At 43.5% G+C, this 24,361-nt stretch overlaps 2 protein-coding genes across 4 annotated transcripts in view; one reads left to right on the plus strand and one right to left on the minus strand.

Annotated features, from left to right (window-relative positions):
- Positions 1–555: 555 nt before the first annotated feature.
- Positions 556–3,153, minus strand: mpg (N-methylpurine DNA glycosylase). The gene is given in 4 exon segments (XM_085783786.1): positions 556–618; positions 621–994; positions 1,573–1,777; positions 2,761–3,153. Coding segments are annotated over 4 exon segments (912 nt in total). The 5' UTR covers positions 3,046–3,153; the 3' UTR covers positions 556–570.
- Positions 3,154–10,107: 6,954 nt separating this feature from the next.
- rhbdf1a (rhomboid 5 homolog 1a (Drosophila)) overlaps positions 10,108–24,361 on the plus strand; it is a 32,351-nt gene continuing 18,097 nt past the window's right edge. For 2 of the 3 annotated variants that reach the window (XM_085783787.1, XM_085783788.1), the window contains exon 1: positions 10,350–10,533. The gene's annotated coding sequence lies outside the window, so the exon portion shown is untranslated. Of the gene's footprint in view, positions 10,534–24,361 lie in introns of all 3 variants that reach the window. The other variant, XM_085783789.1, reaches the window with a different exon arrangement.

The following is a 24,361-nucleotide window of genomic DNA, read 5'->3' on the forward strand; positions in this document are numbered from 1 at the left end:
AAAGACGCAGGCAAGAAAAAGAAAGCAGGGGACGACTGTAAACATCAGACGGGGCTGTTTTTGCTTTGAGGGAAGCAGAGCGATCCAAACATCTGTGAAATCACTGAGTCACTGAAAGAGAAAGAGAGAGAATTTCCCCAAGTTTGAATGTTTATTAAAAAACACAGATGGAAGACCTGAACAAAAGAGACTCGTGAGTAAAGGTACTGTACGTTTCAGAACAGATTGTTTTTTTTGTTTTTTTTATGGGCACTGATAACCTGAGCTGCCTTCAGTTTCTAATCTGTCATCTTACATTATAATTTTGCATCACTGCTATAAATACAAAAAAATGGATGAAAAATATTTTGTTTAATCTCTGCAGGTCAGAGATGACACTCTCAAATATTCATGGATTTATTCTCCTGAGCTACAAAATGATAAAAGTAGAATGTGTTTATTTCATGTGTGAGAGAAACTGTCCTCTTCAGTTTTTTATTTTGCCTAAGTGCTCCACAATGGGAACAGATGGCGGAGTAGTTTGAGGAATACTCCTGTAAAGTCCTTTTTGACATTTCGCTGTCCTGTGTGTCAAGTCTGCACGTCTGAATCCCTCATTGCATTTCCAGACTCGGACTCGGTCTCTCTGCCTCTTTGTTCACCACGCTGACACAGGGATGCCCACGGAGATAAAACCTCCACGGCTTCTTGGCCCATTCGCCGTGGGACTCGATCCCGACGCGTGGCGCCGACACGACGTCGACGTCGTCGCAGCAGCAGCCGGGCTCCGCCTGGATCTCCCTCTCCAGCCACACCTCCGGGTCCGAGGCCAGGTCTCGACGGTCGAAACAGCGAGGTATATTTAGAGCCTGGCACAGCTTGGACGGCCCGTTGCACAGCTCTTTGTCCTTCAGTGGTCGGGCTCCCTCTTTGCGTCGGGCTGCTCTCAGCTGCCTCATGACGGGCTGACCCTGCAGGGGCTCCAGGGAGCGCAGCAGCACGGCGGCTCCCTCCCCTGAGAAAAACAACACACAATATGCATCAGTCAGCAAGGCTCCACTGAGTCTCCTTCCTCTTGACCTTTACTTTACACGCTGACGATAGAAAACAAACTGCTGTATAGTATAGGTTTAATGTCAAGAAAAAGGAACAATATTCTTATATTTGCATCCATCAGTAAACACAACTTATAGGCAGGTGCTTCTATTTTCTAGGGCTGGGCCAAAAAATAGATTTTCAAATGAATCGCGATTTTTTTTCCCGGCGATTTTTAAAAATCGATTCTCATACAAGAATCGTTTTTATTTATTTATTAAATTTTTTTTTTTTGACGACCAATCTTTATTGTAAGATGATGTATGCCATTACACTCAAGTCAAACCGGCCTGTTATGTATTGTTTTTGTTGTAAATATGACTTATGATGTATTATCAAGTGTTTGGTTCAACCTGCTCTTGTTTAAGGAAAGAAAATCACAATAACTGAAATATAAAATCGCAATACTTGTTTAATCAGAATCGCAATTTAAATCGAATCGGGACCCAAAAATTGTTAGAGAATCAAATTGCCCTACTATTTTCATATTTTCTATACCTTCACTTGACACGTTCATGCAGAGGTAGATGCCGTAGATTGGATACACGTAGATTGTGCCTGGCTTCATGAACATGGCCGTGTTCCTCTCAGTGCGTTTGCCTCCTGCTGAGTGTGAAGCTCTGTCCTCCCCTCCGAGGTAGGCCTCCGTCTCCACGATCCTCCCTCGCAGCTCGCTGCCGTCCGCACACCTGCGCACCAACACCTGCAGGGACCGAGGGGATTAGTTAAGAAAAAATAATGTGATAGCAAAATGAATACATTTTTTTTTTTAGAACTGATCTGACAAACCAGACCACAAAAAATGTAAGTATGTTTTGCTTTGCTGGTTCATTTGTTTTTGTAAAAAATAAAAATGTAACCAGTCAAACAAAACACAACTCATCAAAATTATGTAATAACAATGTACACAATCAAAATCATCATCCAAACTAACAAACACTTGACATCACAGCCAGATTTCATTATGATGTAGAAGGAAAGTAATACACATACATCTTGATTTCACCCTTGGGTTTCTTCTAATTTTCAATAAATCTTTCCCAACTTCTCCCCTACATTTTAAGTCCAGTATTTCTTTCTTTTTTTTTATTTGATTGATTGACATTTTACAGTGGTTGATGCTCAAGAGACCCTCATTACATTAGCAGCTTTAAAACTCAATAGCTTTCCTAATTGAATGATCAAGTTAATGATGTCTCTGAGATTAATTAATATCACAGAGAAAACAAAGACACATTCATTGCATTACACAGTTTCTGAAATTCACTCCAAAAACAAGATGCAAATACTAATAGATAAATTAAGCATGTTAATGTATCCAATGTTATTTCTTTCTTTCTTACTGCTCCTTTATATCTTGCACGGATCGTTTATCTGTAGGTCTTGCAGCAGTGTTCAGCACTATTTGTGATGATGCTGCAGTGGCAGTAGTTGCATGAGCAGAAGCCTTAAACCTGAACTGACAGGTTACTTAACGAAACTCCTGCTCTAAATATAAAGTTCCCAGAGCTACAGGAGGATCTCAATGTGCAGCAGTGTCAACTTTATACTGCACCTTACAAAACACGTTGAGCTGCACGGATACAAAACTTTATTCCAACTTTAGATTCTTCACAATTTTCAGAGATGAATACGAATAAATAAGTGAATATAAATATGTACGTAGTATAAATAGAGGGGGGAGACCTTGCCGAGGAAAGCTTTAGCCAGAGAGATGCAGGGCTGGTTGAAGAAGTCCTGTCCCAGTCTGAGCTGCAGGTCGGTCTGGGTGAAATAGTGACTCCGCTCCGTCTCAGCACTTTGTGCCTTTGTGTCTCCACACTGAACCTGTGTCTTCACCTGTGCGCGTGAAACCTTTAATTTCACATCCGTCGCGTGGTTTTTAGGTTTGTTTACATGCTGTTGTTCAGGTGCTGTCGCCCCCACCGTCGCAGCAGCCATTTCTAGCATCTTTCTTTTTCTCCCTGCCATAATAACGATATGTAAAATCACTTTCACCACGCCACAACTGTTTCTTTTTTAAACATATAAACTCATTCACATATGTACATCGTTTTTAAACCATTCATTTCATAATGCATGTGAGTGCTGCAGGAGTTAGCACCGGCTGCTAGCATAGCAAACAGGAAGTAAAAGACTTTGTTTTGCATCTCTTAAAGGGACAGCGCACCCTTTTCCTGCAGGATGTGAAGTCAGAGTTTGACTGTATTGATTATGTTATAATTGAGTGTTTCCTCTGAAGGTTTTCTCTCCAGTGTCTTTGCTTTCTTCCTCCTCTAAATTCTCAATCATGACTTTGCAGTGTGACATTTTCTTCCTGCTGCACACAACAACTAAATATAGTGATAGGTAAAAAAAAAAAATTAAAAAAAACTCCTCCAAAGAGTGGCCCCCTTTTTCCTGCCCGCCCTCTTATCTCCTCAGCCCCATTTGAAAACAGCCTCCTCTAATAAGAAGCTATAAATAGAGCCGCTGTGCGCACGCCTGCTCGCCTGTGCCCAGGAAGTGGATGGCGCCAGTTAAGCCCTAGGCACTGTGGGTCCATGTGGCTTTCTGGAAGACTAACAGCGTGTGACACGGTTGTGCCACCGATTACAATTTCATGAGGGAAGTGCAAGTTTTGCTGAGCTGTTGTTTGGAAGCGCTGTGCTGAGCCTATAAAGCGCACGACTGCATCAACTGATTGATATGAGAACGGATGCATAGGCTGGTAGATGGATGAGCACATGAGGGTCCTTCTTCAAGGGGCCGGGGCCGGGGCCTTCTCTTGTTTTTGATGATCAGAGATCTTCTTTTTCTGCCTGCTTCACTCAGGTTTAGCAGTAGCTACTCATCTCCAGATCCTCTTAAGCTTTCTGAAGCTGCAGCGTGGCTTCTGATGCATCCCCGCCATCTTAAATCTGGGGGACCTGTGAGTCCTCTCCTGTGGCTTGGCTGATGCTTTGCTTCGAAGCTTTTTTTCTTTCACCTCCTTTGCTATAGGTAATCTTATCTGAAAGAAGCAGGCTGCTCATAATTTGATTACCAAATAAGTTGCACACAGAGGGAACACATCAGAGCACACAACATTACCTATACGAAGGTGCACAAGATTACACAAGAGCTTAGTTTTTGGCTTGTGTTGCCTCATGAGTTACATTATACTGCATGTAGTGAATGGCAGACTCTTTGATAATATTTGATCCAACATAAAATGCATGTAGACATACAGTAAATATATCCTGATAAATGAAGAAGAAAATAATTTCTTATTCTTACTTGCATTTTTAACTCTGTAAATATCTAACCAGTCATGCTTTATATTTGATTTGATAAACATGATAGAAGAGGCCTCTCTGCCTGGGGTGATAAGCTCTTTGGAGGAGTGATAGATGTGTGCAAACTTATGAAGTGGCAGCCTTTTGTGTGCATGTGTGCATGTGTGGCATTGAAGAAGTAAGTGAAGGGCACACGTCCTCGGACTGAGGATAAATTAGGTGGCATTAAAACTCCCATTTCAGCTATTTTCATTGCAGCTACTCTGTGCTTTCCCTCATCGCCACTGTTTTGAATTCTGCACCATTTTGTTTTGGTTTTCAGGATATTTTCTCTCTCTCCTTCTTGAGTTTCTCATGTGGGAGTCGGAGTGGATGAATTTTTAATGGAAACACATGACACAAATGGTGCAGGAGTTTTTGGGCACAAGCTCCTGGACTGATTTATTGAGCCAGGATAAGAGCCAGACAGAAATCTGCTGAGCATGTTCAGTAAGAAGAGTCCTGGCATGGGGTTGTTGACTTTGCCGTGGCTGCGTGGTGGACCGGTGTAGGCCTTTGTTTGCTTTTGACTGTGTTTCCACTGCCGGTCAGCAGCAGTGACGACGAGGTCCGGCCCGGGCTGGTTTTCATTGTTGCTGCCACAGATAATCTTAGCCTGTTATGTTGCTTTCTGGATCCCTTTCAATTCCAGCAGCAGCAGCAGCAGCCACCTCAGCGATAGTGACGCTGAGCGAGGACGCCAAAGACTCATCTGTGTGCAGATGGAGGAGCAGAATGCACGAGGACTGAAAATACCTTACTACAGCATGAGTCACAGGATCCTATCAGGTGTAATATCCTCTCAGCCTGCAGCGTTTCGACAGGAAGTAACTCCTATTATTTATCTTTGAGGTTAAGAGGTTATCGCTGTTTGTGATAAGGTTGAGAGAATTTACACAGTGAATTGTTTCACCCTGTTTTAACTCGGCCATTAATCTGTAAATATATATTCATGTGCCATACATAGTTTCACTACGGCGACAGACTGGCACTGCTATCTTGGGTTCATATCTGGCTGATAAATAAAAACACTATATCAAACCACATGACTAAAACGAGCCGACCAAATATAAACGTGACTATTTTATCCTGCTGTGTTTATATCTGAGGTCCGAATTAGCCGCTCTCTCACAGACACGCTGACTGTATTAGAAAATGAGTAAATCTGCACATTGCGTCTCCTTTATATGGGAGTCATGATATAAAAAAACACCGTCCTTCCTTGATGTGATGTTTCTTGTTGTAGACACACTCAGAAATAGTTGAAGGCAGAGGGCTGAGTAAACTTGTCCCAGACTGGGTTTAAATTTGTTTTGCTTACATGACATCATCCTATTTATGACAGATTTTAGTGTTGGAAATCCTTATCCAGAGATGTTTTTACCAAGAAATGCTGCGTTTTCTTAATCTTTTATCATTCTTTTCTTTTCTATGTCTCTCTTTTATCATTTTTTTCAGCAGGAGGATCAGATTTCCCACATCTCAGCTGCTTCAGCGCCTCAGTATCGGCTTTTCAACAAACCCCCTCCCTCCCTCCTCCTGCCGCACCTATGACTGCAATCATTCTCCACAGACAACAGAGGCTTCTTTCTTACCGGGGCCAATTAGTGGCAGAAGCTGGTAGTCATCTGCATGCTCGCTGTTCGGTGGGATTAATTATTAATCGATGAGAATGAATGATTCATGGTTGGCTCTCTTCTTGTTTGTTGCAGGTGTGTGTGTGTGTTTGTGTGCTGCACAGGTGGCTGGATACTCACTGGGGAGGGGGAAACAGAGGGATTACTTCACACCTGCACAGCAGAGACCATGCAGGCTCCTGGAGAAACTGAGGTTTTCTTTTTTTGAGCTCACGCCCACAGATTTTAACAGAACCACTGGAGTGTAAACACAAGATATAGGTTACTGTAAGCACATGCATATACACCACTGACTGGGGATTTCCTTTTTGTTTATCCAGAGCACGTATATGGTTTTGTTCTATTTGTTCTGCATCATAAAGAAATTAGAGATGCATTAGTGGAGCTGTGTTTGGAGTCTACATCTACTCAGAGGAAGTCTTGAGGAAGAAAACTCTGCAGGATCGACTCTTCATCTAAATAAAGCCGGGGTAGTTTTTCATACAACAGTAGTGAAGGTTTCAAAACATAATTGAGCGAGTCGATGACATTTTGACAATATCTCCGTCTTCCAGCTGTCTGGTTTATTGATTGAGCCCGCACTAAAACCTCCCCTGACCTTTCTCTGTGATAACAGTAGCCTTGTATCAGCTCACACCTGTAGCTCAGCCGTTGAGTCAGGCAAAGGCTGGGAGGATTTTACCGGCTTTATCCCAAATATAAGGGAGTTTAAAAATCTGCTAAACATGACCGGAGTGAAATCCTGTGTTTCCTTTAGTTCCTACTAGATGTTGGTGTTGTTATTGTAGCACAATCAATCAACACAGACAACCACCCTGAACGTTACATGCTTGTAAAAAGTGTCTGTGCTCCTAGATGTGGTAAACCATGTCATCCATGTACGAGTGAAAAGAAAAACCTCTGTGGTCTTAACCCAGAAATGATGGTCTCCCCCTGCAAAGAGGAAATCGTTTATGGGCCGCCTGACGATGTCCTTTTTGGTTAAACATCACCCTTGTACTCAACCCTTTTATCTGCGTCTGATTGATGGGACGTCAGGGAGCCTTGAGTGCTCCTGCAGGTTCTGCGTCGCTTGCTAATTGCTGCCTTCGCCTCGGCTTCAACCCTCCTTCAGTCCCAGGGGAAGGCTCACCATTAATTACTGTGACTTCATGGTATATCAATCAGGGGAGTCCCGGCAGGCCACCGAACACTCTTTACATGCCCGAGTGTATGTAAAAGAGTTGATGAAGTCCTATAAACTCATTCCTGTGGTGGAAATACTATCTGTGGTCTAATTTAGGAGCATGTCTCTTGAATCGGCTTGATTTGCTGCGTGGCTATCAGTCACGCTGGCAGGGACGAGACCCACGGGTGCGAGGATGGAGATGGAGGAGGAGGAGGAGGAGGAAGCTCCAGAGCTTCTCACACTGTGAACTAACAACACAAGGAGAGCTGTCTGCTGTTTATTTTAGTTGGGCCACATTAGAAGTGATTAAATTCAGTCTTGATGAAGTGATTGGTTAAATAAAACTGGACGATTCTTGCAGCAGATTTCTCTCCGGGGAGGAAAGCTGCTGAGGAGGAGGTGTTCAAAACATTTTTTTTTTTAAAAAACAACATTTATTCAGTTTCCTGCAGCCAGAAACATAGACATGAAAGTTTGTGGACTTTGACTGACGTTTTGTTTCAATGTTTTTTTTTCCTTCTTTTTTTTTAGACTCTTTTGGTGAAATTGTGGCAGAACACAAGTTTCTGAACATGCTGGGATACTTAATGATGTTATTTCCATTTTATTCTACTTCCATTTCACTGCAGTGCTAAGGGAAATGTGGGACTTTTTTCTCTCTGCTACATTTATTCGACATGAAAAATGACTTATTATTATACATTCAACTTACTAATGGGCTTCATTGTCATTGTTTTAGTCTAGATAGGCAAAATCTGTATTTTACAAGATCTAAAATCGAGTGCTTTATTAAAGTGAAGGGTGTAAATGCTTTGCCATTATTTGAAGACATTTTAATGAGCCGCTATTTCCAAGTTAATTTGTAGCCTACATTAACTGAATATAATAGTGAGCCATTATTATGATGTCTTGTTCTGCGGTTGTAAACAAATCCTTCTCTCTGTCCGCATGGGAATAGGACCACATTATATATTATGTCTTCCTTTAGTTTAATAGCAGAAAGACAGCGGCTGCCACGTTCAGCAGAGCGCGTCTTAATCGAGAAGCACATCAAAGCGACCATGAAGGAGACTTTTCCATGCAGGAACCTGAGCCTCTCGTGCTCTGAGACCCCAGAAGCTGCACGCGGTGCCCCTTGTCAGCACCTCAGAAACCTTCTGCTTCCTCACATCCATCTCTCTCCTGGCGAATACTCCCAGGTGGATCTGAGCTTTCACTGAAACTATGAAGGAATGCACCATGCACGATGGTCTTTTCATTATAGGTGGAGCAGCAGCAGCATGTATTACCTGCTGCATCACAAAGGAGCTCCAGTTTCTCTACAGGAAATGTTTAAAAAATAAAGACTTTTTGATTTCATATTGTTGTGTATAGAGCTCATAGGACACAGTAGCAGATGTGTAATGTTGAGACTTAGTTTAATAGGCCTCAGTCGCCTTTATTAACATCAGCAGACCCAGATTGCAGACTTATTGGTTTCATTTATATAATGGTTAACAATCTGTTTTTTCATTAGCTTGGTAATAAAACTGGCCAGTGTAATTCCACTGACATGCAGTGAGAGCACAGGACTCATGGGCGGCGGCTCTGCTGATCATTAATATCACACACTGTCATGATCATGAGGCAACATTATGGTTTGTCTCTAAAATAAGACCAAAAATGGTGGGAAGCTGTAAATGTTTATGTAATGCATTTGTAATAGTGTGACTCATCATGAGCAGTTAATTACTTCAGATTTAGATGCATTTGGGCAGATTATGATCATGCTCTTTAGTCATCAGACAAACCCAAACTGGAATTTAAGGAGGAAAGTCCAGAATGAGCCTATGTGTGATGGGTGGAGGAGAGCAGTCAAAGCTCAGATGATCTCTGTGAGCGTGCACCACCTCAAATCTCAAACCAGTCCAGAGACGTTTTTACGTCTTGAAGCCATTTGCTTGTTTGTTTTTAATTTTTTAATTTTGGGTCTTAACCTTTTTTTTGTGTGTGTCTTGCAGGTAATTAGACGTGCACATTATTGTGTATACCAGATGAATCACCAGCCTGTGTTTCCACTTGTTGTGCAGGTAATTACATTGTCTTCAAGCTTTGGTCCAGCTGCTAAAATCATGATCGTTGTTATGTTGCATAACCATGGCACCTTTTAATTGTCATGTATGGCCTCTTGTTGATAGGTAGATGGTTCAAACCAAATCAAAACCATTACAAATGCCTTCACTGAATATTAGTGCAAGTGACATGATGTAGGCTATCGTTTGTGTAATAGTCCAGTTAAAGGCTGTTAATTGATTGATTGATTGAAAACTTTATTGAACAATATGACAAGTGTCCAAAAGGATTAAAAACACAATAAAGCCCAAAGGCTTATTTCCATTGTGGTCCTATTTGGTCTTAGACAGTACACATGAATTACCTCTGAACTTGATCATTAAACAGCCTTTGAGCCTTCTTTATATAATTGTTGGCTACTATAAAATTACAATTAAAATGAAATTATCAATAACAAAATAAAATAAGAATGATCATAATTATATAATTAAATTATAATTACAACAATTATATCATTTTTTATAATTACAGGTAGGCTATTGATATAAACTGAACCGCGTTATTTCGCCATAGGCCGTTTTTTTTTTTCATGCTGGCTCGGTGTTGGAGTGGCTCATCATCGCGGGCAGAGAGGCTCCTTTGTGACCCCCGGGTTCAGGTTCAAACCCCGCGGACCCTCACTCACTCACTCACTCTGGTTGAGGATAATCGCTTAGTCACCGCCGTCCAGCGGGGGAAGCAGCGCCTCCCTGTGTACATACCGATTGGTCGACGCTCTTGACGGCCGTCTCTCCAGTCAGTGCAGGGCGGGGCTGGGCTGACAGACTCTCTCCAGCAAAAACTGAATTAGGCTTCACACCAACCGGCAGAAGAAAACTTCCCCCGGGTAGCTCCATGGAGCAGCAGCAGTGTGGGAACGCTCCTCTGTCCGTAGGTGGGAAGCAGAGAACCGGACGACGACTGCCACATTTCGGCCACAACACCACCACCACCATCCCGGACTGCAGCCTCGGCCCCTCGCCGGCTCGAGAGTGACCGGATTGGAGAGCGCGCAGCACCGGGGCTCGGCTCTGAAACATCTGCGGGTGTGGAGGAAAAAAAAAAAGAGAGAGAAGGAGAAGGAGAGAAGGAGAGAAGGAGAAGAAGCGCGTTTATTCCTGCGCCGCTGCTGTGACAGGATGATGTGACAAATCATCTCAGCTGCTTTGCGTTTTGGGGGGGAAACATCTGTGAAACCGGATTTTTTTCTGACTATCTTTTTTTTTTTTTTCACCGCTGGAGATCATCTGAGCTGCTTGGTATAAGGGTAAGTTATGTCATTATTATTTCGTGACCGTCCGTCGGTCTCCCCCGTGGTGGTGGTGGTGGTCGCCCTCCTCACCTCACGGAAGGAAGGAAGGAAGGAAGGAAGGCGGCTGCCGCGGAGGAAGCGCTCTTCTCTTCTCTTCTCTTCTCTTCTCTTCTCTTCTCTTCTCTCTCTCACGCCGTCGTGACCGAGGAGGATAAACTGGGGCTTTTAAATACGAGTGGTAGCCTATGAGCTTTGAATTACACCGGTATACGAGGGCCCTTCACATGCAGGGTTGAACTTATAGTGAGCATGGACTGGAGCATCATTTAGGTAACAGGGTGCTGCTAGTAGAGTGCTCTCTCTCTCTCTCTCTCAGTGAAGAGTACGGCGGCTATTTAAATAACAACCTTTTCAGGCCTTTTAAAAGTGTGAAATCCTGCCACACTTCCAGGGTTAGGATGTCGAAGTGGAATTAATGGTGTGTGAAATGAGCCTTGTGTCCAATAAGAGGCACAGGCTGATAAGCTAAATTACTTTTTTTTTTATCCCATCACTTAAAAATTTGACCCAATTCAGAGGAGATTTCTTTTAATTAGAGCCAGAGGTTTTGATTTGATGGAGGACGGCTCTGACTAATTGTAGTTTTGGATGAAGGAATTCACTGCTGCTGAGTGAGCGTGCAACACATCACGCTTAAAGTCACACCATGATCTCAGTCATCCTCCTCCTCCTCCTCCTCTTTCTCTTCCTTGCTCCTCCTCATCATCATCAGCATCACCATTATCCTCATCAGTTGTGAATATTTGTGCCACGGGGCTGTGACAATTACAATCACTGCAATAACTCCTTTATCTCTGTATCATAGATGGCTGCAGGCGTGAAGGCGTGCAGATGTTGAGGTGGTGTGTGGTAGATGAAGAGAGCAGCTCACAGCCGCTGCCTCTCATCTCATCATCCCCCCCTTTGCTTTGCTTTGCTTTGCTTTGCGTTTGACCGCTTTTCAACCTGAAAGTGTCATATCTCCCCTCAGATCTTTTGTTTTTTTTTTCTCCTCTGAATTGTGGCTTTTGAGGAGGCTGTGACTCAAAATGACTCACGCTCTCTCAGTCACACACACAAACACACACACAAAAAAAGAGCCACAGATTCCACAATACCATCACGCGTGGTGAAGAAGGCCACCTGGACTGGTCTCGTTGTGACTCACCAGAAGCTCCAGGACGCCGGCTCCCCCCCACCACCCCCACCCCCTCTCCTCCTGTCGCGCATATTAACAAACTTCTAGTCTTGTTGACATCGCGAAGGTTACGCACAAGAGCGTCCCACAATACCTGGGCAGACTGAAGTGAAACTGTAGCCGTACTGTATTAGAAACTGCTGAGTTATTTTGGCAGACGGGACATAGGAGCACATGGCCTGGTTTGTGTGCCCAGTGTTCCTGAAACCTTATCACATGGAGGCTCGGGGTGATGTAATCACACCAATAAAGCAGAGCCCTGATGTGTGATAGTGGCAGTCATGCTCATCTCCTGTATCTGCTCCAACTGGACCCCAGGGGAGAATAGTCCCAATGTGTGTGTGTGTGTGTGCATGTGTGTGTTTGGATGTTTATGTGGGTGCATGTGGGTACATGATACTTGGAGGGAACTGGGAGTAGCTGTGCTGAGGCAGGTGTACCATCCAGGCCGGCCTGTGTTGACTGGCTGGTATGTGAGTTTTGCAGGGGGCTGCCGAGGGGGCCACACTGTAGTCATGCCTGCATGACTCATGGCGCGGTATCTGTCTGTCTGTCAGTCGGGCCAAGTGCATGCATACTGCCTGCCATACTCATGGTGTTGCCTTCAAAAGAGCCACAAGGCGAGTTCTTTTACACTGTGGTCGTGTCATCGACGTTCATCAGCAGATTTCTTTCCATACGTCTCAGAGCATGCGGCTCTTTGCAATAGCACCATTGTGGTATTTACCATACGCGCTCTAATCGCTTCAAGACGACATACCTCCAAGCAGGGAACAGTGGTTAAGGCCAGAATGGACGCTCTTTGTGGATTTGATGCTCTACTGATGCAATGACGCAAATCTTCAAACTCAAAGCGCCCGCCGTAGATTTCCGGGAAGACGCCGTGTGTCAGAAATGTGAAATCTGCCTGTGTGTTTCCTGAACATGGGTGGACTCTCCTGTGATTGTTGGTCATTTTCTCCAGTGTCTGGACGCGGCTCTGTCTGCATTCAGATGAAATGAGCGTCACAGGGCTGAACTGTTCCATGTGTGCTGAGCACATGCTTCTCTAAATAACCTTGGGTTGTTACATCAACAAACACATCTGGATCACGAGTCCAAAATTTTGCTCTGTTGAAAATCATCAAGTTTCCGTTTGTTACTCAGCAGGTAGAATATTGTTATGAATGCATATTAAAGGAGTTGCTGTAGTAGCCGGTGTTAACTTCTCTTATCTATAAATTGAAAACACCACATTTACTTAAACTGCAGGTATATTGATTTCTAATCATTTAGGATTTCACATTGACTCATTGTCTTGGATCCCTGGAACATCAACTTTCACAAATGTTTTAATAACATTAAATATTAGTTACATAATAAATTAGAATATAACTGAAGTACAATATCCAAATAGATTATACTGTCCAGATCTAAATCGCACATATCTGCCAAAATAATGACAGTAGGATGTACATGTCAGACAGCATTAGTGTGTTGCTGCCCTGAGCCTAAATGAATCTTGCTTCCAGTAAAGATGTTAACACAAGAAACTGCACCATTACACCACAGGCGATCTTTTTATACCTGATTTTAAAGCCCCCTTGCCAAAACTCAGCTTGATATATGGTCTCTCTGGAAACTTTAAGATCTTGGCTTGGATTTAAAATATATTTCTGTGGCTTTGACATACTCTCCCCGTGAGTATATGACGTTGAACATTTCCCAATGTTTGCAAAAGCTCCATGTCTTTAAGTGTTATAGCGCTGCGTTAGAGACCTGTCATGTATCAGTCATCACAGCTAACATCTGCTGTGTGCGAGAAACTCCTACAGTGACGTTTTGTCTCGTGGGCTGATTTGCCAATGCGTTGCAGAGCAGCAGCAGCCATGTCTGGAGAGGTCAAACATGTTGACCGACTTGTTCTGCTGCTTTAGAGACAATGTGCATGCTTTCCTGCCAAACGGATTGGTTTGCAACTGTTCCCACAACCGAGCTCGAGCTTAAAAAAAAAACAAAAAACATGTCAGGTATGGTTTTTACAAGGCACTGATGGTTAGAGAGCCCACAGGCAGCGTTTGATCTAGTTCTCGCTGGTAGCTCGCTCAGCTCCTACCTTGATGACTTTGATGTGGTTTACGGTTTTGACTAAGTTGTCAGGAGCAGGAACTGTGTTTCTCCTTCACATGTCAAAAATATATTCGTTTTTTGTGAAAAATGAGAAACTGTGTTGTTGTGCCTCTGGAGTCTGTCGCGCGTATGTGATAAGGAATGTAAAGCAGATACATTCCACCTCGTCAATCGAGGGAGAGGAAAAAACAAAACAAAAAGTATTGGTTGCAGTGCATTGATTTTAATTACACAGGAAGTGTACTGTAGTGTTTGTTTGTACAGACCATTATTCTCATGAGGTACAGTAGTAGACTGCTCCCAGAGTGCGTCCCTTAAGGTTGTGTGACTAACAGCTGTTGCATCCAATTGTTCCCATCCCATGACATGACATCGTGGCGGTGGCATGATGCAGCGGCAGGCAGCCATGTTGGTGAAGTCAGATGTGATGTAATGCTGTCATGCAGCAGCAGCAGCAGCAGCAGCAGCAGCAGCAGCAGCAGGGCTATTTCAGGTCTACCTCTGAGCCTCCAAGGCCTTCATCTGCCAGCGTGCCACCCTGCCCTTCTCTCAGTCAGCACCTCATCTGTCAAAAGCCAGACGCCGTACATACATACATACATACATGAACCGGTATTCACAGAATGTACTAGAAAACCTTTTTTAATGGCCAGGTTTTTGCGGAGGGGAAAAGTCAAAGTGGGAGGTGTGACTAAATTGAAAGTACAGGTTACTATGAATTGTTTTCACAGCTCTGCAACCGAAGCCAACATTAGGCTGTAGCGGAGATGAAAACATCTAATTTGGGGGTTGGTATAGTTAGAGGGTGTCTTCGGTTCCCGTAGCTTGTGTTCTCACTGACACGGTGTCTGAGGCCGGTTAACCTCGGGGCAAAGCTCATTCTCAGAAGCTGTGGGAATGCTGTGTGTTTTTTCCCCCCCAGAAAACCAGAGCGTAAAAAAAAGAAGAAAAAAAAAGACAAGCAGCAATGGCTCCTTGAACTTTGGTCTTCCTCTGCAAGTGCAAAGGTGCTGTGGGTGTGTGGGTGTGGGGTGTGTGTCTGCACTCTGCAGAAAACCTAATACAGACCTTTCTTACCCTGCTGCCTCCAGACAGATTGACATGTCAGGTATGTGGGGGAGCTGCGTGCTGTTAATTGAGTCCAAATCAAATGACAGAGAGTTTTGTTTCTGGGCTCCCACAGGGTTTGCATTACAGCTGTACAACTTGACGGACAACCTTTGAAAAGTTAGCGCAGTTTCCTTGTTTGAAAAGCACTTTAGTGTGAGTATATTTACTTTAGCACCACTTTTCTGACTCTGACTGTCCTTCATATAGAGGACACCCTCAGTGAGGAAAAGAGCTGCGACCTTTCTACTGTTTCTAAACCAGCACTTAGTAAAATTGAGAAGACTGATGCTGTATTTTAGATATATTTTTTGGTGTGTAGTTAATCCACATGGGGGGCTGGTGTAATGGGTGCGCCACAGGCTGCAGCTGCTTCAATAACACCACTGTGTAGTGTCTGTTTACTTTCTCTCAGATCATTGTCAGGCCAGACGAGCAGCTCAAGGAACACCCTGAGTGATACACTATCCCAGCACTGTTACAGCGGCAATGATAGTGCACTTTTAAATAGGTTCCCCTCCACCCACCCACTCACTCACCCACTCACCCACTCACCCCCCCACCCGACCTCCCCTCCTCTCTTCTATCTTTGGCACAGTCCGTCGTCATACCCAGAGGCTGTGAATCCTCATTGTGTACCAGACTGCTTAACTCAAGTTGACTGCTCCCTGAATGGAATTGCATACACATACACGCACAGCACGCACACACCGTAGCACACAGTTAATCTGGACAGTTTCAACTATCCTACCAGCGTCACATACCATGCACCAAACTCACTCCAGCAGCTCTTCCCAGAAACGAGGGTGTGTTTTGGACTCCTGTGACTTGTCTTTTACTGGCTTTTTTTTTTTTTTTTTTGCAGAAGAGGTGGATCTTAGTCAGGGTGAATGCTCCTTTGTTTTGACTGAACTTGAACCATTTAAGTTTCGAAATACCCCTGCAGAGGGGTCGCCAGAATAATAATATGCCAGCAGTGCAACTTTTTACTTTTTATTTTTTATAAATTGTAGCTGTTTTCAACACAAACAGACTTCAGTTAATAATCTGATGGGCTGTGTGAAGTGTTTGTCTGTCCGACTGACTGCAGTGTGGCATCCAGCCAGGCACCGTTTGGTGTATTTGAACAAGTCTACCTGATCCTGTAACGTGCAACTTTCCCTCTTCTGCTGCCGCTCTGCCTCTCTTCGTGCCCGTGCCAACTTTCCCTCTCCATTTGCCAGCTGACAGGGCTTGTAATGCCTCGTGCCAGGGAAAATGATGTAAAGCCTCTCATTTATGGTGCCCGGTTGATCACGCCCAGTCATAGTGAAGGCATCGCGCTCCAAGCCTAATATGTGGTGGAGCATATTCACTCAGAAGCAGCCAAAAACAAACACGGAGAGGAGAGTAATGCAAATCAGGAGTAATTTATTCCTGCTGCCTTTCAAGATTTGTACTCCCACTCTGGGACACAAGGGTTTTTATTTTGAATTTATGTTTTTAGTTTCACTTCTCCCATCTTGTCTGAATCAGACATTCAGTCTCTTCTTCGCTGATATTTTATTTCCTGATCGTTTGTCACTCCTGCATGAAAATGTTTGCCTGGATGAAGCAAGAGCAAAGGAAGCATCCGTGCGTGCGTGTATCTGTGTGTGTGTGTGTGTGCGTGCTCTGTGACACGCAGGGAAAAAGTGACTTTATTTCCAAAGACAAAGAGTCTGTGTGTTTTCTTCAGTTACATCAGGAGTCAGGAGGCCTCCCCCTCACTGGGCCTGGGACTGTCCCAGTGGACCTGCCCCAGCCTTCCCAGTTTTCCTGTGCCTTTGTTGGGAGTTTTCCACAGATCTCTCGGCCCCAGCTGCACGGCTTCATTCTTCCTTCTTCCTGCCCCTTTTATCCTCACTTTTACACCTCCTCCCCGATCGCGGCGCAGCAGAGACCCTGGCTGCATGGGTGTTCCCTTGGGTCCCTTTACTTCCTTAGAGTAGCCTGTGCAGTAGACCAAACAACGAAGAAATACATTAAGTGGTTATATATATGTAGTGAAATACAACTGTGGGCTGTGTCTATAAAATGAAGTCACATTTACTCATTTTTCCATCAAGATTAATAGACTGGTACATCAAGTCATGTAATAGAGGTACTTAAAGCAGTTCAGGTCTCTGTGATCTTATATATCTGATCCATTTTGACCACCAACTCTTAAATTTCTCTGAATGCAGTTTTAGAGCGAAAGTCAGTCTCTCTATGATGTAGATTTCGTGAACAGTCCCTTGCCAGTCTTCCAGTGTCAGTGCGGTTGTAGCCATTTCCTTGTTATAGCTTTCTTTGCTCCAATCAATACTATCTTCATTAGATATTTGTCTGCTATTGATTGGATATGTAATGCCATGGTTCAAAAATACATTGAGCTCACATCAAATTGTATAGTCATTTGAAACATACATATATATTCCAGACAATCAAGAATGTCATGCCAGAAAGATGAAAGTTTCAGGCAATCCCAGATTTCATATTTTCATTATTATTTTTGAGGATAAAATTCATTAGTCTCCTCTGCAAATCACGTCCTGAATGAAACCAGTGCTGTATTATACTCCACCACACAGTCTTGACAGCAGTTTGGCAGAAGATGCACAGTACACGGCCTGGGTGAGGTTCATTTTGGGTTAAATGAGTGATTTGTGTGTTTTGCTGTTGCTACATCGTGGGTGTTTAGCATAAACAGCTGTTTACTTATGACAGAAAAATGGTGCAAGTTCACTATCAATCTTCATCCCTGTCTCCGGCGGTGGAGAGCGACGCCAGTGTTGTTCGCTCTTGTTTTGCTTTTTCGTTTAACTTGATGTGAGCATGCTAATCAGGTTAGTGTTAATAACACTGGTGGTGCTGCTCAGAGGGTGTAAACACAAAGATGGCTGAAGTGACCATCATTGTTATCACCTTTTTTCAGCAGAGAGCCGGTGGCGGAGAGAAATAATAATGTGAGTATTTGTGTATTGGGAATGTCTAAGAAGTGAAATTACACTATAAATCAACATATTTCAACCTTAAGTCTAAAATATTTCATGTTTTGTTCAAGTTATTACAGGGTATCCGCGGAGTCTTGAAAAGTATTAAAAGGTGATAAATCAATTTGGGGAAAATTAAGACCCTTAAAAAGTATTAAAAAGTCTTCTCACGACTTTATAAAGTCTTAAATTTTGAAGGTATTTTTTCTGAATTAGCTGTCCAAGAGTTTGTCCTAAAAAACATTGTGAAAGTGTGTGAATTTATTCATTTTATTAAAAAGCCAAGATGGACATAAAAAAAGAAAAGAAGATTGTTGCTTTGGTTTTTTGAGAGTGGAGCAGTGTTTTTTTTTTAATAAACTTAGCCTTTTATCTATTATCCTGTTGTTGATAAGTTAAAAGTGTCACATGAATAAATGGTTGCAGCTTGAAGTGGCGGTGAGGTATTGAAAAATATGGAGAAGGTCTTGAAAAAGTCTTAAAAAGGTATTAGAATTAACTTCAAGATTCCTGTATAAACCCTGTATTATAACAATGAGGATATAATTTATTTAATTTTGCTCCTTCTGTGGATGTGCGAGTGATTCTGACTTGAGTTGACACAGAGACCCAGATCTCACCTCCGTACCTTTCTGACTCATTGCTCCACGAGCTTCGTTGCTCACAGCCTCCTCCAAAGAGTCTTGTGACCCACATTTGTGTCCGACCACAGAGACTGAGTAACAGTCAGAGCCACAGATTCCTCCTGTGGGTTGAAAATGTCGGCGACTGTGTCAGGAACACGCAGTTATAGGGTATAAAGTTATACGTTTATCCCTTTTCTCCCTGCACAACAGTGTGAGAATATCCTAGGTGATTGATTTGTGTGTGCTCTTCCCACCACATGCAGCAGCAGTGGGAACTAGAGCACATAACTGCAGCTGTGAGTAAAAAGGCTTATCTGTTGGTCAAACCTCTTTATCTGCCATAAGTCATTCCCAACTGTGTGCACGCACAACTCATTTTAATAATGCCTCACTTCTGTTTCTCCTTCAGCCGCTTATTTGCCTGTGTAACAGATGAAAGAGATTTAAATATGGCCGCTTTATTAAAATGACCCAGTTCTTGTGTGTGTCTGTGTGTGTGGAACAAAAAACTGGTTTCCCCTCCCTCCGATCCAGAGGGGAAGTCAGATACGGCAGGTCTCTGTGGATGAAGCTTCTGTAAAAATAAATTAACGTCCTCCTACCTGAATCAAGTCTGTGCTGTGATCCCAAACAGAGAGTCATACCCCCCCCCTCCTCCTCCTCCTCCTGTCCTTCACTTGGCTGTTATCTCAGGCTGTGCACGCCCACATCTGCACAAGTACACTACACACATACCCACACGTGTGCATGTGTAGACTTACTCACAGCCTGCAGGGTTGAAAATCGATGTTGTCAATCAATAGTCGGTACTCGGGGCTCTTACCGGGCTGTAAATCTTTCGAGGAGACATTTTCTGAAATTGCATGTGAAAGTCACTCCCATCTATTTCAGGCTTCTTATTTTTTTTTACTTTAAGTCATTTCAGCGACAGCGAGCGTGTGAAAACTGATATGTTTAAAAGATTAGACTTGAATCAGTAGAGGAGGATTCATATTCATAGCGAAAGAATAAATTAGCCATTCATATTACACCCTAGCGTTAGACTGATTCATTAATATCCTGTGTGACCTTTTTGTTTTCCATGCTACTGTACATTTACCATAGATTTGATCACATTTAAGAGCAGCTCCTCCGATTGTTGGTACAGGTTGACTTGAGTGAGCTTGTATAGAAATATTTGGCAGCAATTTTGGAACAATTTGGAAACATCTGAGCAGAAATAGAGAGGAAAACAACTTAAGAGGGGTTTTTCCAGTTTACTTGGTCCCCTTTGATCAATTTTGAGGAAAACATCTTAAGTCTTGTGTCTTTAATTTGTCTATTTATTCCTCAGAGAGTTCCACTTGAAGACTATCAGGAGGGCACAGGTGGACCGAGTGTATTTTGAGAGGCTAGCTCCTTCAATGAGACTTCTTGTTAACATTCATCACGGCGCTGTGGATTATTTTTGCCATTTGAGAGGCTGAATTTTTCTAATTCGATAAGATTCAGTCTCATCAATTTGCTCCTTGTTTTCCCATCAGAAACCTCTTTATGCTCCAAAACTCAGTGGTTGACTTTGAAAAAGCTCGGTGTCCTGAAAGACTAGACAGCCTCCATTCTCCCCGCTGCACTAAATCCATGCTAATATGGATAATTCCCATTGTCCCACCGCTACAAGCCACACTTCATCTGTTCTCCTCAATAGACGTGTCAGCTTTGATGTCACAGTACGCCGAGATCGGTCTGTGCAGGGCTGGAGTGGGCGATGGGGCCTGATTTAAAAAAAAAAAAAGGCCCGTTATCTTCAGCACAGAGTGTGACGTATGCTTTGGTGGTGGCCAGAGAGGGAGGGGGATGCGATGTGTATATTTACATGTGCAGTGTGGATGTGTTCCTGTGTGCATGTGAGCTGGTTGTATGTTGTTTCCGTGGTCGTGTGGACCGGACACGGAGAATGGGCTCGGGTCTGCGGTGTGTTTCCTGCCTTCATCTGCACGATCCCTCCCACCCCCCTTCTTCCTCCACTCTGCACTTCCTTCCTTCCAAGCCAACCTCAGTTAAAACAAGCGGTAACCTGACCTCCCTCCATTGCTGGTGGTCTCCCCCACAGAGGATGTGAGATGACAGAGCTTTGTCAAAGTATTTTTAATCCAGACGATTGATTAGGTCCCAAAGATAAACGCTAAACAGTCGTGACAGTAACATAATACGATCTGACAGCCCTGCAGTGCTGCTTTTCCTCCATTTTAATGACTTAATTACTTCAGATGTAGTTTTCAACCATTAAACATACACTCCAATATGATGTCTCTGCTAAATCATAATGAAATTAACTCATTTTCTTTGCTGGGAATTTGCTTAGTGCGCCATTTCCATTGATGGAGGAATGAAAACTTCAGCCTGCTCTTGCATTTTTTTTTCTGTATTTGGACTACAATGACCCTTGTTCAGCCCAGTCCACGTCAGGCCGTACAATGCAGCCTTTTGTAGTCCTGATTCAGGCTGATATCATGGTGGAAACTATTTAGATGGGGATCACATGCTGTTAGGACATGCTGCTTGTGAGATTCTCCTCTTACTCACTTAACGGGAGAATGTCGAACCTCCCGTACACAATAAGGTGCTTGTCTGGCGTCTCAGGACACATTTTTGGGGAGGACGGGGGATCTCAGAGAAAGATGGCTTACTCCCCTCTTTGTAGTCTGAAGCAGCCTCTCTCTCTCATTAGGCCATAAATAACAGGACGTTGCATCAAAGCAGCGCAGGTCAAGGGGGTGAGAAACACACCTCGGTCTTGTCAGAACATCTGATGCTATAATATTGTTGATCTTCTGTTTATGGATCTTTGACATTTACATTATTCATCATCACATTAGGCTGCATGGGTTTACAGCCCTTGACTGATTTTTAAATTCAATATGGGAATAAAAGTATTTTCATCCCTTTTGGATTTATGAGACACTGTGTCGTTGTTTGTAGTGTTATGAATGATGTGACAAGCCTTTTTAAAAAACATTTCAAATCCAATTACAGTAATTTCATTTGTAATATGCAGACAGTTTGTTAGCTTAATCTAATTGCTCCTCACCCCTCTGAACCCAGTCAGAATAAATTATAACTTTGTATTATATATTGCAGATTTACTGCGACGCCAGATGTGCAGCTGCAGGCGGCGGCCATGTTTCTGTTTCAGTGGATGTCTTTAACATCTACTGAAGTCTTCATTCAGCCTTCGGGGTCAGGACGGGTGTCCTCTGGAGTATCACAGCCTTGTTGAATTTCATTTAGTGCCTTCAAGACACAGCTCTGAACAAGCCCCCCCCCCCCTGAGCATTTTGTCATGCACATACTCTGCAGCGTTACACAGTACTGTAGGTTTCAGGGCCAACTGGATTTTCTCACTCTTGCACAGCTGGAGATATAGTCAGTTGACGATAAGCTTCTGCAGCAAACAAATGTGTTTCAGTTCTGGCGGCCGACTTATCAATTTGCTGAGGGCCGTTTTGCTGTGTGAGCTGATTCAGCAGCGGGGTGTCGTCTGATCTCACAGAATATACACAGTAATCTGTTGTTATTATATAAAAAAAAACCATGTCTAGATGTCTTGGTGCTATATACATATGGATATCTATATATAGCCTGCGCCAGGGGATTTTTTTCCCCCCCACTGTCAGCTGCTTCCTCAAGATTAGAGGCACAAACACAACTCTGGAGAGTGAGACATGATACAGATTTACAAAGTGAGCCTTATTTTTCCACTGAAGTGAGGACAGGACCTTCAGTGTGATAAGCTGAAACAACAGCGAAGACAAGAGTCACTTCTTTGGTTCTGGGTCCTCGGCTGGTCGGTGTGTGCACAGCAGCTCCTGTACGTTGTAAATAATTCACCTGTGCGGAGTGAGTGAATAATTCAAGCTGAATTAGCTGTGCATGTAATAACAGTTTCACCCTCGTCTCCCCCTCCGAAAAATAAGAAAAACTTTGCAGAGCTGATATTTTGTTTGCAGAAATACGGCGAGATTAAAGTAATTATATGTCTCTCTGTCTGTGTCCACCACGTCTCACCTCTCTCCCTCATATTGATTTCCTGTGCAGGATATTGCTGCACGGTGAAAGGCTGAGTCTTGTGCTGATAAAATAAGCAAACGCAATTTTCAAGGACCTGCATTCGCCTGGCAATATGGGATATAGAGGATAAGAGGAAGAGGGGAAGGGGTGCAGGCAGCAGGCAGCAGGCAGCAGGCAGCAGGCAGCAGTGGCGATGGCGGACACAGATATTGCCTCTTGCACAGAGATAAACGGACACGTCCCAGTCGTATGAAATGAGTTTCTTGCCTGTAGCCTTTGAGGGACCGGTTTTCATAGTTTGCTTCTATCAGAAAACAGACCACCGCCCAGAGATCTGAAACAGGATGTTGTTTTATTATTATTATTTTTTTTATTTGTGTTGGTTTACAGTTTCATACGGACACACATTTGCAATCGAGTCCCTATAAATACACCGCATGCATGCACACAGACCGCTGTTAGAAGGCCATTTATACTTTCATGGGCTATTCATAATGCTGGCACTCGATCCTGTCATTTAGTAAACACTGTTATGACAGTGGGGGGAGCCTGGCTAGTGGACCTGAGACAAATCTGTCACTCCAGACTGAAACCACGGAGACTAAAAGGTTAAGTCTCCATTGTAAAAACCCCACCGAGCGCTGACAGCCTGAACTGAATACCTGTGCAACACTAAGGGGGCCATGGCTCCTCCCTTTTTGGCCCCGGGACCTCCTGCTCCCACCTTGCCACTCACAGGCAGTGGCCCCGCCTTGCTGCCCCCCCACCATGCCTGCCCCTCCCCTCGGCTCTCCATGACACTTGATCTCAGGGTCAGCTGCGACGGATATTTCTGCTGTCTGTGTGTGTGTGTGTTTTTTGATGTCGTAAGGGCTGGTGTGGTATGACAGCCTGTCACATGTCACTAGGGTCAATTCAGACGACTGCAGCTTTACTGGTGCTAAGTTGCACTTCAATCCGTGGCCCCGCGGCCGCGTTTCGCACTGTTTTCTCCCCCGTAAGATGAACAGAGAGACAGAGAGAGAGACAACTGAGGAGCACGGCTTAATTTTATTAGAAGTGTGTGAGAGAATCACTCTTGTTATGCCGTTCATGTGACTTTAAATCCAAATCAACCTCCACTACTGGTGAAGTCACCTGGTATTAATGTCTGTGCTGCTATATAACACATTTATTTTTAGCGCCTCTTTCTTTTCTGTGTTTCGCTTCTTCTTCTTCTCCTCGCTCGTATGAAATATCAGTAGCTTTGTAGTTTTAGTGAGCGTCTTAATTCTTCTTGGTCGTGGACTCACGGTTGTTCTATATAAAGATCAAAAGCATCTTTAATGCGCAGATGGGCCTCAGATGGCTGGAGGAGCTACAGTACACACATGCCTGCAGTGTTATCAACTGGAAAGGAGTCATGTTGAAATCCTGTGACGGGGCGGATTGCTGGATTTTGTTGCTTGTTCTTATTGTTTTCCAAATGCCTCCACCCATTCTGCTGAGATTTCTGCTGATCACGATGAAATGACGGTTAAAGGGAACTGCATGTACCGTAAGTTGAGCTGATTTCAAAACAGAAACAACAAGAGTGTCTGAACTCAACCACATTTAGTTCTGAGAGAAAAATCCTTGATCCTTGATCTTTTTTTTTCTTTTTTAGCCTAATGTCGGTTTCTAGTTATAGTTTAGTCAGAGAATAATTCAGGAGAGTAAATGCTTGAATAAGTGCAGTTTCC

This window comes from Trachurus japonicus, chromosome 8 (assembly GCF_045865225.1).
Source record: "Trachurus japonicus isolate A0001 chromosome 8, Traja_1.0".
In the NCBI taxonomy this organism is placed as follows: domain Eukaryota; kingdom Metazoa; phylum Chordata; class Actinopteri; order Carangiformes; family Carangidae; genus Trachurus; species Trachurus japonicus.